General features: G+C 42.0%; 1 protein-coding gene across 2 annotated transcripts in view; it reads right to left on the bottom strand.

The window, feature by feature from the left end:
- Positions 1 to 17,353, bottom strand: part of GRIA3 (glutamate ionotropic receptor AMPA type subunit 3) — a 306,229-nt gene that overhangs the window by 214,908 nt on the left and 73,968 nt on the right. For both annotated transcript variants that reach the window (XM_004379586.1, XM_004379587.1), the window contains exon 3: positions 12,789 to 13,028. In XM_004379586.1, the coding sequence (XP_004379643.1) occupies positions 12,789 to 13,028 (240 nt within the window). The remainder of the gene's footprint in view (positions 1 to 12,788; positions 13,029 to 17,353) is intronic.

The following is a 17,353-nucleotide window of genomic DNA, read 5'->3' as shown; positions in this document are numbered from 1 at the left end:
TTTACAAGATAGAGCATGTGTGTGTGGCTTGGGGGTGGAGTGACAGGGCTGGGTGCCAGAAAGAAGGAATGGTATGAAAGGCATGGGAACAAAAAAGGGAATGGTACATGTGGCATATTGAAAGTAGCATAGTTCCATATGGCTAGAGTGTAGAGCACTAGTGGGGAAAGGATGGGAGAAGATGGAGCTAGGAAAGTGGGTCAGGGTTTAGTTGGATCATGAAAGGCCTTGTGTGCCATGCTAAGAAGCTAAGACTTGATCGTAAGAGTAATGGGACACCACTGGAAGCTTTTCGGTGGGTGACATGACGGGAAGATTGCTCTCTGGCTGCAGTGGAGGGGGTAGGATTATACAGTCCTGGAGATCAGTTAGGAAGTTGCCACAGGAGATGATGGTAGCCGGAATTTGAATGTAGAAGAGGGTCTTCGGTGACAGGATACAAGGGATGATGACAAGGGAAGATTCAAGGATGAGGTTTCTGCCTCTGGCAACTGGGTAGTGCCATTCGTTAAGCCTAGGAACACGTGTGGAGGAGAAGGTTTTCTGGGAAAGGTGGTGAACTCAGAGTTCATCGTGTTGAAGCTGAGGTACCTGTGGGACATCAAAGTAAAGGTGTTGGGGGGAAACTAGACATATGGATCTAGAATTGAGGAGGGCGCTCTTAGCCTCTGGAAAGCTCACATGAAATTGTAACTGTCTCGCCCAGTGAAGCGTTTTGAATCGTTACAGGAATTGGCTATACCTAAAGAGAAGCAAAACTGCGTTATCTATTATCCTAGGAATTCATATCGTTTTTGGTTGGAAACACTACTTTCATTTTCAGAAATCCTGTGTGGGGTCATGTTTTAAGAACTTGAAGCATGCTGGCAGTAAAGGCCTTGAGTGGAGGGAAGGGCACTGTTGAGAGGCCCAACAGAAGGAAGGCTGAGAAGTGTGCAGTGGCAGCCCTGGACTTGGAGATCTACCGGAAAGGTTTTAAGATTGACTGAGATATCCTGATCTACCAATCTGGGCATCTTTTCCTTTTCTCCCTGACCTAGTGGGGTCCTGAGAAGGTTTAGGGCAGAGAAGAAAACATGCTAGTGTGCTGAGGGTCTCTGGCTAATTTCCAAAGCCAATGTGAGTTATTATTTGTGTCTCCATAACCCTCTCTAAGAATGGCCATTTGAAAAGGAGTGCTAGTTTCATTATAAGTGCAAGTGCTAGAATAGCCCGCAGAATTTTAGAACCAAAAAGAATCACTCTAGATTCTAGCTGTTTTCATGTCTATGCTCTCCCCTTCTACACTGTGTGCTTCCTAAGGACAGATACTCTGTTTCGGTCACCTCCATAACCCCAGTAAAGCCCCTGACACATGATTCTTCCACTCAGGAATTGCTAGTTGCAGAATGATTGAGTCTGCTCCCTCATTTTACAGATGCGGAATCTGAGGACCAGAGAGGCTATGTGATTTGCCTAGGATCAAACAACTACTTAGTGGAAGAGCGGGGCCTGGAACTGAGGTTTCCAAGGTCCCTGGTTTGATGATGCTTTTCTTCAACACCCTTAACTGGGCCAGTCAGGTCTCACAGAAGGGTGTTCTTGATGTGTGATTGGCTTGGTAGCTCTGAACACATGAGACAAGATAGAACGTTCTCGGTGAAATTTCCTCTATTTCTGAGCATTCCTCCCCACTCCCTAGATGCAGAGTGGACTCTTGAGATTATCTTTTAAACAACTCAGGGTGTAGAATGCCTACTACTCTGTGTGACCATTTGCTGGTGGGGAGGCAAATATGGCTCCAAAATTCTACCATGCAGCTTGTGTCAACCTCAGTTTAGAGAAATCTCCAAACACCTCTGTTTCTCTTAATAACTCACTATGGGTCTGTCATCCATGAGTTTATCTATGCCTTTATTTAGTGAGGGGTGGGGGAGGGAGAAGCTATTTATATTTTCAGCCTAATCCACCACTTGGTGTAATGAGTTCCATATGTTTCCTCCATTTTCTACCTGCTGTGAGAAGTAGGGCTTCCTTTTATTTGTCCTAAACTTACCTCTGTGGGCTATATGCCAGTGAGACACACAAATGCACTCACACACTCTGTCTCTCTGTCTCTGTCTGTCTCTGTCTGTCTCTGTCTGTCTGTCTGTCTGTCTGTCTGTCTGTCTGTCTGTCTGTCTCTCTCTCTCTCTCTCTCTCTCTCTCTCTCTCTCTCTCGCGCGCGCGCGCGCGCGCACACACACACGCACATGATTTAGGAGGGAAAATGACCCCACTATTAATTGTTATCTTTGTTTACAAGCATATTAAAAATTCAAATGAACGAGAGCTGAAGGAATGCAATTGAAAGTGAACACAGTGGCAGCTAATTACCCCAAGGAGAAGGATATAAATCCTTGACGAAACAGCGGCCTATTGACGCAGCAATCGGTAGCTATGGAATCAGTGCCTGGCCAAGCACTGCCTGCCTGCCGTGAGGTTGAAGCACCCTCAAAAAGTTCAGTGTGGCCCAGGAACATAACCTGTCAGCCTCCTCGCCTGACATGATCTTAATTAGCCTCTGTTCTACTGCCGAGAAAGCCTGCTGAGGCAGTTAGCACCAGAGAATTAAGCAGATCGTTTGTGGAGTTGACAAAGCAGGACAGAAGCTGACACTGGCAACTTATAGATTGGAAGGGGTCCAGGAAGATGGAAAGGGAAGTAGTCTGTATTTGTGCCCCCCTTTCCTCCTGAGTGAAGGTGCTCTACAGAGACTCTGGGAGGGGGGTGGAGAGTGAACCATGCTCCACCTTAACCTCTGCCCCTTTCCCCTCCCCAACTGGCATTGCATTCTGTTCTCCCAGCTTCTGTACATACACTTCTCTGCTAAGGCATCATGTGTTTGACTGAGAGAGAGAGAGAGAGAGAGAGAGAGAGAGAGAACTGTTGATTTTGTTGCAAATTGCACTTTTGTTACAGGATTAGTTGGGAAAATGGAATTTTGCCAGTATTTCCCTCCCTCCCTTTGTTTACTGCCTATTTTCAACAGCCCTGTAATTGCTTTCCATTTAGTAAAAGGAGCATTGTTCCTTTTTTGGTTTCTCTTTTAATTGTGTTTCTTGCCCTGAGCTCTGACGTTTGGCGTGTTGATGGGAATGCCATGTTGCTTTGGTTCTAGATACCAACTTGGCCTTAGCAATCAAGGCAAGGTCATTGTTAGGGGAAGGAGCTCTGTGGTGGGCTCAGAAAAATGTGTAACTTCTTCCACGGAGCCTTTCCTGACTAGTCCAGCTTGCCTAGCTTGAACTTTCTCTTCTTTGGACTCCTGCAGTGCTTCAAATCTTTATTGCACAATCTAGCTCTTGCTTTATGCTGTTTTGTACATGTTTTTTGCTTCATGTGCATTAATATTATCCCATCGCTCTGACCATGACGTGAGCTCTTCAAAGGCGAAGACTCTGTTTCCTATTTTTGAACATACCCCTTAACAATAAGCTAGGCACAGTTAAGAGGCACTCAATAAATGCTAGATTGATTCACTGACAACCCCTTGAGGGGTGCCTGCAACCATTCATCCCTTCACCCTACTGCTATCTTGGCACTGTTGACATTTTGCGCTGGATAAGTATTTGTTGCAGGGGGACTGTCCTGTACGTTGTAGGATGTGTAGCAACATCCCTGGACTCTACCCACCAGAGGTCAGTAGCATCTCTGCCCCCCCACCCAGTTGTGACAATCAAAAATGTCTCTAGACATTGCCAAATCACTCTCCCTTCCTGTTGAGGACCACTATTCTATAATGATAATAGAATAATAAGAGCTAAAATTTATTGAGCAAGTTACCGTGTTCAGCTTGATGCTAAAGACTTTACATGCATTCTCCCATTTAACTTCCGCAACAACCTTGCCTTGGCTTTAATTGGCTAAGGGACCTCAAAGGAGAACCTCAAAATCACAGTTGCAGGTCTACACCACAGCCTGTCTCTTCCCCAAGGAATATTTAGAAGAACCATCTCAAGGAACTCTCAGGTCCAAACCCTGAATTTATAGAAAATCCACTTCCACTAACCCCTAATGGTGTAAAGATTACCCATTAACTGAAAACTAGATAGTCATCTTAAAACCAAAAAACCAAACCTGTCGCTGTGGAGTCAATCCCAACTCGTAGCGATGCCGACTCATAGCGGCCCTGTAGGACAGAGCAGAACTGCCCCACAGGGTTTCCAAGGCTGTCATCTTTACAGAAGCAGACCGCCACAGCTTTCTCCTGCCGGGTGGCTGGTGGTTTCGAACCGCCGATCTTTCAGTTAGCAGCCGAGTGCTTTAACCACTGCGCAACCAGTGCTCCTTGATACTCAGCTTAGTGAGGGTTAATTCCCTAAGGAGCTCAATGAAAAGCAGTGGAAGATCAGAGCAAAAGCAATCCGGCCAGTTGTCACCTCCTTTACTCAGAGATCTGAATATCATTCCAAATAACTAATGCATGGTAAGATGGTAGGAGGGCTAGAGATCTTTTTTTTTTTTTCTCATATGATGGCATTTTAGCTCAGGAAGCAGAATTTCTAGCTAGCCCACTGAAGTGATGTTCCTACCCTAAATCTTGGCCAGCTGTCTTGCAAACAATGTCATTGGTCAAAGAGGGACAGGGCAAAAGGAGGTGGATAAAACCAGTGCAAATCTGTCCTTCTATGGGGGGAGGAAGGTGCTCAGAGCACATCTCCTGACAGCAGCACAGTCTTTGCTTATGAAGGACAACCCAAGGGAGAAAATTTGACATTTTAGCTTAATGCGTCTCTGGAGAGGAATGTATATCCGGCAAAGAAGTCAATTGAACCTCAAATTCACTGCCACCAAGGAGTTAATGATACTTTAAAATTAGTCATGTCGTTGGATGGAGAAATAGTCTACTTATGGAAAATACCTTTATAGGAAAACTGCCTTTCTGAGTCTGAGCTAGAAATATTACAGTAAACAGAATCTAATCACAGCGAAGCCTTTTTTCAGCTTTGCATGACAGCTGTAAAATATGACAGTATTTATTAATAGCCGCTGCAGTCTAATCTGCAGCATTGGAGAGGTACGACAAAATATGTTAAGCTACTGAGAGAACAATTTCCACAGTAACCAATATTCAGCTTTTGAAAGGATAGGTTAATGTCTTGTGATTATTTTTTCCCCTACTGATGGTCCAACCCCAGGAACAGGCTACTAAGCTAATAACCTTTGTGGAGAGGGAGTCTTTAAATGGTAATTTATTTCAAGAGCTGACAACAAATTGCTTGGCACTTTCTCTTTTTATGCCCCAAAGCAGTCAAGGATGTGCAAATCGAAGTATTAAAAAATATGACAGCTTCAGTATTTTCATTTTCAATGAAATTCTCATTACAGACATATGTATAGTCTTTTATTCACAATCTAGTCCAAATAGTCATTCACTATGATTATTATGCAGGCGCTCAAGATGCTCTCATAGTTGAAGACTCATCACAATAGATTAGGCAGGCTGCAGAAACTACCAAATGTCTCAGGTACTGTCAACCCCGATTATTGCTGCTCCAACAGGGGAATTTAGTGTCTTTCTCTCACAGGATAATGTGCTCTCTGGGCCTTCCTAATTTATTCAAATGTAAAAAGTAGCTTGAATTTCAATAAAAACTCACTTGGCTTCGCTTTTCCCAGAAGGCAATGGACATGACTAGAATTGGAGCCATCTGTTACCTTCACACATCCTTTAATCAGTTCTTAAAGTAGAGGAGAAAAAAAAATTCATGATAGTCTGTCCCCCCACCCCTTTTTGTTTTTAAATTAAGCTACCTGCTATTTTCTCTAAAGTTTCTTCCAAGTACTTGTGGCAGAACCTCTCATCAGTCTCTTCTTGCTTTTTTCTTCTCCAACCAGATATGGCCCTTTAGCTATGAGGACCTACAAGTTCAGATCTCTCTGTGCTCTGGAAACTGTCTCTGCTGCGGAGAGGAATATATGAGTTTCCTTCACCTCAGGATCAGGTCCCCACCAGAGCACTCCATTGGTATGCACCTTAAGCAAACCCATCTGTCTGCCTGCATTTAGAACTCTGCTTTTTCCCTGCCTTCACCTTTGCTACTCCTCTGCCCTTTAACCTGGATTTTTGACCTCCTGCCTATCTGGATCCCTGGTACCCTGGTACCGCCAGCTATTGTGTTTATTTGTGGATACCATGCTTTATGAAGGAAATTGACAGATTGGAATGCATCCACAGAAGACAGCCAGGATAGGGAAGCTCTGTGTACTGAGTCCTTTGAAGAATGACTGAAGGAACTAGCAGTGTTTGCCTGGTCAAGGGAAGACTAAGGGCAAAGATAATAGCTACTTTCAAATGTTAAAAGTCTGGGAGGTAGTATGTCAGCCCAGTGAAAAGCACACTGACTTTGGAATGTGGCAGACCTAGGTTTCATCCTGCTTTTGTTACTTCCTAACTGTGCTACCCTAAGAACCATCACTTAACCTTTTTATGCCTCAGTATTCTTAGTTGTAAAGATGTAGGGATGTTTTGAGGATCAAATGAAATAATCCATGCATAGAACTAGCTCAGGGCCTAGTGCATAATAAGTGGTCAAGAAATGGTAGCTGCTCTTATGATGATAAAGTGATGAGAATAATGGGGCTTTGTTGATTTATGCTGTTGATTTGTATTAGTGTGCCTGTGTGTGTGTGTGAGGATAAAGAAAGAGGGGGGAGGCACAGGAGGGAGACAGAGATAGATAGATAGGGAGAAATTGATTCTGTGCTTTATTTGGGAAAGTAGAACCAGATGGAAGGGACTAGGGTAAGTTATGTAAGTAGATTGTGAATGGCAACATAGAATTGAATCTCTGCTTGTCTCTCAGTTGAGTTCAAATGTAGCCAGTCTGATAACATTCACAGTCCTCTGAGGAAAGGTCTTTTTCTCCTTGTCTTAGGGAATCTCTTTACCCCTTAAGCCCTTCAGGACCTTCCAACATTTTCCCACTTTCCTATCTATCTGGCCACTCTTTAATCTTGTCACAAGATGCCTGTCCTAATGAATGCAAATGTTGGAGCAGTTGGTTTAAAAATTCATTTTTTTTCAGGCCCCTGCAATGAATCACTGTTACACCAATGGGACTGTCAACTACTTAAAGGCAGGGACTACTTCTGCTTCTCTTTTAAACCATACCAGTGGCCTAGCACAAGCTAGCACTAGGAAATGCCGGATAATTGCTTGTTGACCGATAGACTACTTGTTACAACTGCTCAGTTTCCTGCCACAACCTTCTAGAACAAATAGAAATGTCTGTCAGAAGGCTGTTGACCTCCTGAGAGTTACTTGGGAACTGAGTAGGGAGTTTCAGAGTGAGAATGAGAGACAGCAGGAGTTTATTGAACACCGGCAAGAAGGTAGGGACTAGTTGCCTCAAAGGGCACCTAGAGCTATTATCTCATTATCTAAGCTGAGATCCACAGACTGGGCCAGGTTCTTTCATCTCTGTGGGCTGTGCCCATTGAAGCCCAGGAGAGCTGTCAGGTGCACGAGAGAGTCTGGCTGCAGTTCTCAGGTATGTCGCTCTTCTGGGGGAAAAGCTAGCACCACAGACAGCTGGGTGATTTGCATCCAAAAGATAGATCTCATAGAAAACAGGAAGAGGTGGCCACCTCGCTGGCATAGTTTTAGGACTTTCTAGATAGGAAGGCATGTTGGCAAAGGACCTCCCAAACTGGACTCGTGGTGCCTGAGATCTCAGTCAGAAAAGTTACACTTTGGATTAAGGTTCTATGGCCACAGAAGGCCCTTGCCAGAATACAAATTTCTTCCCTGAATGCACTAACACATTAAGTTGTTAATAGCCATAGATAAATTAACATGAATGAATCGGTCAGCTGAGCTGTTGTCACTAGCAGAGAAAGACTATTAATCAGTGGGAACGAGATGCAGGACAGGAAAGTTTTTTTTTTTTTTAATGGAGATGTGGAGGCAGCTTGGGACAGAGACATCTGAGGCTTTTCTTCTGCCAGGAAAGGCAGATGTGGACAAGCCCCATAGTAAAGATCCCCGCGTAAATGAGGATAAGGGTGTCAATGAAGAAGAGTAGTTACAGAGGTGGCAAATGACACACCTAGACAACCTCATAATTTTTCCAAGAGCTGAACCTTTATGAATATAGCACCAAGAGCACAATTTTGTATTAATGAACCAAGGCAGTATTTTAGTAACTAAGCATCAGAGTGATATCCTACAAATACAAAACCAGACCTTTCTCTGCAGACACAAATCAAAGCATGAAAGCCCTCAAATCCACTCCATGTTTCATATTTTCAGAGGTAATATTTCCCTGATTGTGCTACAAATCTTTTAAATGGTCTCAAATGTTTACCCTGTTTCTCAGCTCCTCACTCATCCTCACCCTTATACAGTGGAGTCACATCATTTGTACCTTTAGCTTATTTGGATGGAATTATAGGTGCTCCCTGTTGTGTCTCTGTCTTCCATTTCTCTCTTACATAATTCAAAATATTCTAAAATTATATTTTGCAGTTTCATTTCTCTCTATAATTTTTATCACTAAAGCAATACATGATCATTGTGGAAAGGCGAGAAAATATAGAATAGAAACTTTAATGAATACTTAAAAAAAACCTATCAAATGGTTTGATTTTGAAATTGGGCTTCCTTCCTCCCTCCCTCCTTTTCTCCCCACCTCCCTCCCTTTGTTTCTACTCTGTGCTTTTTTTTTTCAGCCCAATATAAAAAAAAGACATGGGGCTTATTGTTGAAAAATCAGTCATGGGATAGGAAAACACTAATTATGTGTCCAGGCCTGTGTTATGTAACAGAGGAGGCACAAAGTATACATCTAGCAGCTATCCAAATGCTTATTATCCGGCTGGAGAGAAGGGCTTGAGAAAGTATATAGCAGACCCAGTGAAATAACAACAGAAAGCAGTTCTACTAGGTGCTAAGTGAATAATATGGACAAAAGGGTCTTGTGGGCGTTCAGAGGCAGGTGAGATATCTGATCCTCAAAACTGGTTTTCCTCCCACCCAGTCACCTCAGTAAATAGCACCACCATCTACGCGTCTCTTAAGCCAAAAGCTTCATAGTCATCCATAAATCCTTCCTCTTCCTCACATCCCACAGCCAATCTGTCTCCAAGTGCTGTCAATTCTGTTTCCAAAATGTATTTCAACTCCATCCGCTTTTCTTCCTCTCCAGTCTAGTCCAAGCCACCATTATTTCTCACCTGGATGGCCACAGTGACCTTTTCATTAACCTCCCTTCTTTCACTTTTGTACCACACTCCATTCTCCACAGAAACTTAAATCATATCATATGACTAAAACCCATTGCTATCAAGTTGATTCTGACTCATGGCAACCCTATGTGTGTCAGAGTGGAAATGTGCTCCATAGGGTTTTCAATGGCTGACTTTTCGGGAGTAGATCACCAGGCCTTTCTTCAGAGTCACCTCTAGGTGGACTCGGACTACCAACCTTTTTGTTAGCAGCTGAGTGCTTAATCATCATGAGACTACCCTACTCAAAACCCTCCAATGACTTTGCACTGCAGTTAGAATAAAATCCAAACTCCTTATGCCTCTTGTCCATACTCCATGGCTATGATCTGGCCCCTGTCTACCTTTACAGTCTCATCTAAGTCCATGCTTCTGTCTTGACTATCCTTTAGCCACGCTTGTCTTCTTTCAGTTCCTCAAACATGCTGAGCTCTTCCCTGTCACAGGGCCTTTGCACATGCTCTTTCCTCTGCTTGGAACACTCCCTCCACTATTCACATGGCTACCTCCTTCTCACCCTTTAGTTCTCAGCTTAAATGCCGTCTTCTCAATGAGGCCTGCACTGATTGTGCTTTTTAAATTAGCTCCCATCCATTATTCTCTCTCTCTTTGTTTCCATCATAGCACCTTATCTAAATGCATAATTACTTTATCTGCTGGTTTATTTAGTTTTTGTCTATCTCCTTCATTAAAACAAAAGCTTTATAACAGCAGACACCATGTCTATCTTGTTCATCATTGTAACCCTAACACCTATTGGATAGACGAATGAATGAATGAATCATTGTGAGCTGAAATCATCAGGGAAGACTACCTGGGGGAGGTAGAATTTTAGCTGGATTTTAAAGAATGGAAGAATGAGCAGGATTTTCATAATCAAGGTGAAGGAGATCATTCCAGGCAGTAGTAGAAGAAATGAAGTTGCTGAGGCAGGCATGATTCTGGCACATTTGGGCAACTGGGAAAATGAGATCTGCCTGCAGTTAGGTAGCAGAGGGAGAACAGGTTTGTTAGTAGGTTAAGGCATAATTATGGAGAGTCCTGAAGAAGAGACGGCATTCTTTTCAGTGTGGGCAATAGAAAACCATTGAAAATTTTTCAAACAGGGTTATGGTGCAGTGTTTTGGGAAGGCTTTCCAAGGGGGAAATGAGTATAAAGGTTTATGGACAGTATTAGTATCGCCTAAGCAGAGTGGATTAACCCTACCAGCTAAATGGCTGTAGTGGAAAGAATATGAACAAACATGAGTCAGAAAGGAGGTTTCTTTTGGCTCCAAGATCACAGAATTGTCCAAACTTAGTGAGATGACTTGAGAAAAGATGCAGGGATAAGAAATAGACATAGATGAATATTTGCTTCTTTTCATCTAGTAGAGAGCTAATGAGGAAGAAAAGAGGAGAAATACATTAGTTGTAACTTCTGCTCTTGAATCAATGGTAGGTGACAGCATTAATAGAACTAATCTTCAGTTTTTAAAAAGTTTCAGGAGAGAAGCTCCCTGATTTACAAACTTCCTATCAGTTCCAAAAATTAGATTGCTATGCACTAGATAAGAGTCCCTGGGAGGTGCAGATGGTTAACACGCTCAGGTGAGGTGCCTCAGAAGAAAGGCCTGGCCATCTACTTCTGAAAAATCAGCCATTGAAAAGCCCATGGAGCACAGTTCTACTCTGACACACAGGAGGTCACCATGAGTTGGAATCGACTCCGCGGTAACTGGTTAATGCACTAGATCACACTGTACACAGTTCATGGAAAGAGGCTAATTCATCCTCAGTGTTTGAGAGAAGTGAAATGAATTGAAATTTAGCAAATTGTGAATTAATGTTTAAACTATTTTGGTACCTAGTCAGGCAAGGCTCTGCACGAACACACAGTGCTCCTTCCTGACCCTGCGCTTTGTTCATGCTGTTTTCCCCACCCTCACCTCCTTCCTCTCTTGCAATCCACAATTTACCTATCCTTCAAGGCCTAGTTCCTCTAGCAAGCCTCTCTGACAGACCTACTTTCCTGGAGTACTCCCTTTTCACAATTTTTTCAGCAACCAGAGTGAGTATCATGTAGGGTAGCACTCAATTTAATATTGTTCTGTGTTGTTTATGATTTGTTTCATGAATGTCTTTTTCTGTCCACCCACATTGGAACAATATCGTATATAGCGTCTATCACAGGATTTGAGCACGCCATTGGGAGTTGATAACAGCTTGTAGAATTGATTGACTAATTAACTGATAATATTTAAGTTGGGGTTAGTAGCAAGATACAAAGTGTCCTGTGTCTGGCATAATATCTCAAAAATCACAGAATCATAGACTATTACATTAAGAAGGGACATACTTTAGATGAGGATTCCAAGGCCAAGAGAACTTCAGTGAACTGGTCAAGGTCACAGAGCTAGTTAGTGGCAGAGCTTGAACTAGAACTCCAGTCTCCTGCTTTAGGTTCATGAAATTTGGTAACATTTAGAGGTAAGTATCAAAGGCAAATACAGGCCTTCGTATTTCCTGATAGGGTTTGATGATGTAACAAAGTAAGAGGGAAGTAAAGAGCGCTCTGGGTTCCCAAGAGCAAAAGAGTCCTTCAAGTTAAGTTACCAAGAAGGACTTCCTTTCCAGGCATCCCTCAGGTAAATAGATCTTCCATTTGCTCCTTCCTTCCCTGAGTCAGAGAAAACCATCCCCAGCCTATGACCAGAGTTACCGGAAACAATTGATAATGTAACATTGTCTTCTGGAATCATCCCTTGATTTTACTGAGGAACTCCTCAAAGATAACTGTGTTTTGGGGCAGTCTGTTTAGCTGAATTATGATGTGTGTGCTGTAGCTAATTAATTATTATATCTTACTGGATACTGCTTAAGATCAGATCCTTAATTTCAGAGACTGTTTCAATAGAGCGTGCCTTCCACATATTATCTCGCTTTAGAAACACCAGCTATCCCCAAAGCCCACCTTTAGCCAGTCTTCGTTCATTATTTTCACCAGGTAATTGTTGAGGTCCTGTTAGCTGAAAGCCTCATGTGATCTCGTGGAACAAGCCCTGAAAGCAGGAGACACTGGTACCAGATCCTGCTCTGCGGTTAAACTGCTTTGTGAAAAAGCACATTTCCCCTTTGGGCTTCAGTTTTCTCATCTATGAAGTGGGAATACTTATAGTCTCTGATAGGATTAATTTTCTAAAACTTTCCAGCTTAGTCCTGTCTCTATTTTAGAGTGAGGTACTTTTTCTCTGTGTATTTCAGACCAGGTAATGTTTTTTGGAGAGGGTGTCTTTTTCAACAACGGTGACTCTCAACTAGGAGGGTATCCCAAACCCCTGTTCAGGGTCAGGGGGAGAGGACATAAGCAGTTTGAAAAATTAGATTCTAAAATTACCATTGCCTTGATTTTTTGATCTTCAATTTATTTGGAATGTCAAATACAATTCAAAGAGAGCATGAGATTTTATTCATTGTGAGAAAACGGAACACGAGTTGAGGAAGGTTAAACGCCACTTTTATATAAGTATCCAAAGAGGAGAGCAGATGCCTTTGCTTACCTCTTTCTGTGTCATAGAGGTACACAAACTTCTCCCACTTGTAGTGACCCAGAAGACTCAGAATAGCGCCCTTCAAGGCTGGGCGCATCTGGATGACAAACTGCACATCTGCGTCAGTGGGGAAGCTGGGCGTGACAAAGGACGTGTGCAGGGCCCCACAGAAGGAGGTCAGGGTGTTCATCGACATCTGGTCATAGAATCCAAAGATGGCATACACCCCTCTCGAGAACTGGGAGCAGACTGTAACGAGAAAAAGAGAGGAAAATTTCAATAGCCCCATGGTCCCTTGTTGCAGATTGTAGGGTTGGAAATACAATGTACAGTTAAGCATTGGCTCTATGTTACAAGCCTCAAAAGAGAACCAAGATCACTGAAATCAATCTCCAGAAGCCCTTGAAAGCCTAGTTTCCTAGCAGAAGAAGAGTAAGGATGGGAAGAATTTATTAGATGCAGTTGCATGTTCTTTATGCCCACCATGAACAGGAAATGAAGAATACGTGTGAAGGAAGGAGGCGAAGGTTGTCTTATCCTCTTTCGGCAACCTTCTCACCTCACCCCCAAGGCACTCATGCTCTTGTGCTCCCACTATACCTTCCCAGGGACCTCTTAGTGTACCCAAGCCCCATCAAAGTACAATTGTCTTGAGTTTCAAGCCTTCAGTGCTTTTTCTACTGGGTGATAGTGATGGCTAATGATTTAGTCAGATAAACTGCTAATGTGTCAGCTAGGAAATGTGTTACTCCTCCTAGGTTACAGAATGCCTTAACCCCGCTTTTATTATGATTAAGACCCTTAAGATAGGATACTAACAAAGAGTCTGTTGCTGTTGAGTTTATTCTGACTCATGGCAAGCCCATGTGTGTCAGAGTAGAACTGCTCCATAGGGTTTTCAAGGCTGTGACCTTTCAGAAGCTGATATTGCCGGGCCTCTCTTCTGAGACACCTCTGAATGAGTTCAAACTGCCAACCTTTTGGCTAGTAGTTGAGTGCTTAACTGTTTAGTAGCTAAACACAAACCGTTTGTACCACCATGAGACGACTTTAGATTCCAGGCAGGCTATTAGGAAGATGGGTCTTTTAGTGCCCAGTGCGTCACACAAGGTAGGTGGCTGCCTATTCCACCCATGCATAACTGGCAAAGTTCTGTCTTGATCCTTTCACATTTATCTTGTAAACTCCATTAGCCCATGTGTAGAACTTTCATCTTCCCCTCACGGTTGGTGTCAACTTTCCTTCATGTAAAAGTGGGCCACACCACCACCTCTTCCCCCTTCTGGCCCATATGAGCTTAAAAAATGTGAACCAATTTCAACATTAGTTTCAGTAGAACATAATTAGCAAGGTAAATCAGCTACAACAACATTGTGTGGTGCATTCCCAAACCAAGTGGAAATGATCTTTAGATTATCTGCACCACTGCTCCCTTCCATTCATGCGAGACAGACAGAACAGGCAGCTGATAATGTGGTGTGATTTAAGGGGCCCTGCATGGTCTCCCTTATCTGCGAGGATGCCCTAAATGCTTAGGCTTACTTCTTCAGGTTTTAGGATGTTGAAAAGAATCTGTGATTAAACAGAATTTTTTCAGCCATTAGCATGTTGAGATAAATTCATATGTCTGATTATATGCCAGGACAATGGGAAAGTAGGCGGGTAAGTTGGGATGGGATAGGTGGATCAGAGAATAGAATGCATAGGATCTGGAGTCCTCTCTAAGAGGAGAAACAGTAAAGGTATCACGCACGAAAAAGACAAAGGCAGTAGGATGAAGGCAAGTGGAAAAGCAATTTAATTCATTTATTGACCCTGTTGTGAGAAATAGAGAGTTCTCAGTATCTGTGGTTTCTTGCTTTCCATGCATTCTGTTTAAACCTATTTTGATTAGGACTGCTCCCTTTTTATCAGTCAAACCCATTAGTCATTGGCTTGAAGGTAACATTTTAAAAGTGATTATCAGCCATTCAAGCATCGGAAAACAATAGCCTCCAATTTGAGGAACTCTAAGTGACTTCCAAACACACACACACATATACAGGTCTTTATATAAAAAGGACAAAGCCAACTAGATAATGAATATGGGGTACTTCATGACAGGGATCAAATGGAGTACCCAGAAACAAAAAGGAAGAGGCTAGATGCCATTTTGCCTTAAGCATCACCAAGGGAGATACTAAAGAGAGTCATTCCCAGATTAAGCCTGTAAATGGAGAGCTTTGCAGTACCAGGTCAAATCTTGGCTGAGCACATAATGTTCTGTGTAAAATTCACAACAATAATAGCCATTGAGTACTTAGTATGTTCCAGGCACTGTGCTATAAAAATAGTCTCATTTAATATTCTCAACAACCTTATGAGGTATTGCTATTATTCCTGTTTTATAGATAAGAATTCTGAGACTTAAAAAAAAAGTCTATCTCTTAAAGAGAGGAGCCTGGATTTGAACCTAAGTCTTTCTGATTTCAAAACTCACATCCCAGGACCCAAACCTAACAATGACTTAAACAGTGATTTTTGGCCAAAATGAGATATGATTTAGCAAATAAAAATACAGGATTCCCTGTTAAATTTGAATTTTAGATAAACAACATTCTTTTTTAGTATGAGTATGCCCCAAATTCATACTTATATTAAAAAAATCATTGTTGTTTATCTGGAATTCCATTTTAACCAGGAATCTTGTATTTCACCTGGCCACCCTAGAAAGAAACCATCCTTACTAATCATCATGGAGCTGAAAGGCTGGAGCAAACAATCATGTCTCTTCATCCAAAATGATTCAGAGGGTAGCTAGTTAATTCTGAGATCCATACAAACAAGCATGCAAGGCCCAAGAGAAAGATGACGACCCATGAACATCATTCAAAAGTAACCTCTTGGGGAAATGCAATATATTTTCAACAAGGAGAAACTCAACTTGACTAGATTAGGGACAATCATTGAGGAAGAAAAAAAAAAACTTGGAGAGAGGAAAACCTATAGATATGAGCCACTTAGTGTTTCACAAGCTTTTGACAGACTGGAAGAAAACAGAAAATAAAAGTAAGTATGTCATGGTGGTGAAATTCTGATTAATAGAAAAGTCTTGTATTGTTCTTGTAATCATTTTTTTTAACCTCAGGGGTGCAAAATAAGCACTATTAGTTCATATATGGGGCTTTCAAATGTTATTATGTTAATTAATTAATTTATATTTGGAATATAATGAACACCCATAAACCCATTACCCAACCTAAGAACTATAACATTACCAATAACTTATTTCTACCTATGTGTTCCTTCTCCAGCCCGTCTCTTTGTCTTGACAATCCCCCCATAAGGTAACTACTACCCTAAATTTTGTATTCATCATTTCTTTGGCCTTTTAAAAATGTACAAACACTCACACCTAAACAACATATTGTTATTTTCGCTTGTTATAAAACTTCGTAACAAGAGAATAATATTGTATATATATATAACCCAGACTTTAACTAGATCTTTATGAATCATCTGCAGGAAGGAGCACCTAGTAAAATCTTCAGGCCTGTGTATGATGACACAATGAGACAAAGGACGACCTTATAAGAATGTGTGGGTGAGCAGATGTGAAGGAACCCACTGAAAATAAACATACCAAACTAGGCATGCAAAACGAGAGACTTGCCGCTATTGGTTGTGACTCAAGCAAAAGACTTCAGAGTATTATAGATTAGCCGCAAGCCTCAAGAAACAATGAACTACTGTGGCTCAAAAATCAGACACACAGTGTTGGACATCAGCAAGAAGAATGTTAGGAGAAAAATCAGTAAAACATTCTTCTTTCATATAAAACAGAGGCACAGTTGTCCTGTAAATATGGTCTATTGTGCATAGTTTCCCTTGTTATACCCCAATATTGCTGTTGTTGTTATGTGCCATCGGATCGGTTCCAGCTCATAGTGACCTTATGTACAACAGAATGAAACACTGCCTGGTCCTGTGCCATCCTCACAAAGGTTGCTATGCTTGAGCCCATTGTTGCAGCCACTATGTCTATCCATCTTGATGAAGGTCTTCCTCTTTTTCGCTGACACCCCAATACATACATGTAAAATAAATAGAGGGCTCAGAAAGGAGTAGCTCAATGTGGAGACAATTTCCATATGAGGACAAGGTTAATCGCCTCTAGGAGAAGCTGGAGCATAGGGGACCTTTGAATGGCTTCTCACCACATGGTCCCTGGGTCTATTCCTGGCTGCAGGAAGTACTGCTGAATGGAACACTGAGTTGGCCCAAGGGACAGTGTTTATGTTTCTAGATTCTTAGAATGTTTGAGCTGGAAAGAACATAAAGTTTATTTTTTTCGGTGGTATTCAAGCATAGTTTTAAATGATGGAATCCTTTCTCCAAATGAAATTTTCTGTGGAATATTTGTTGTTAGTTGCCTTCGAGTTGGCTCTGACTCATGGTGGCCTTATGTATAACAGAACTAAACATTGCCAAGTCTTATGCCATCTTCAGATAATTGGTATGTTTGCCTTCCAACCTAGGATCTGATCCTCCAGCACTATATCAGACAATATTCCGTTATGATCCATAGGGTTTTC

Source organism: Trichechus manatus, unplaced genomic scaffold (genome assembly GCF_000243295.1).
Source record: "Trichechus manatus latirostris isolate Lorelei unplaced genomic scaffold, TriManLat1.0 scaffold00066, whole genome shotgun sequence".
Classification (NCBI taxonomy): domain Eukaryota; kingdom Metazoa; phylum Chordata; class Mammalia; order Sirenia; family Trichechidae; genus Trichechus; species Trichechus manatus.
Note: the sequence above shows the minus strand (reverse complement) of the source record. Positions and strands in the feature narration are given on the sequence as shown.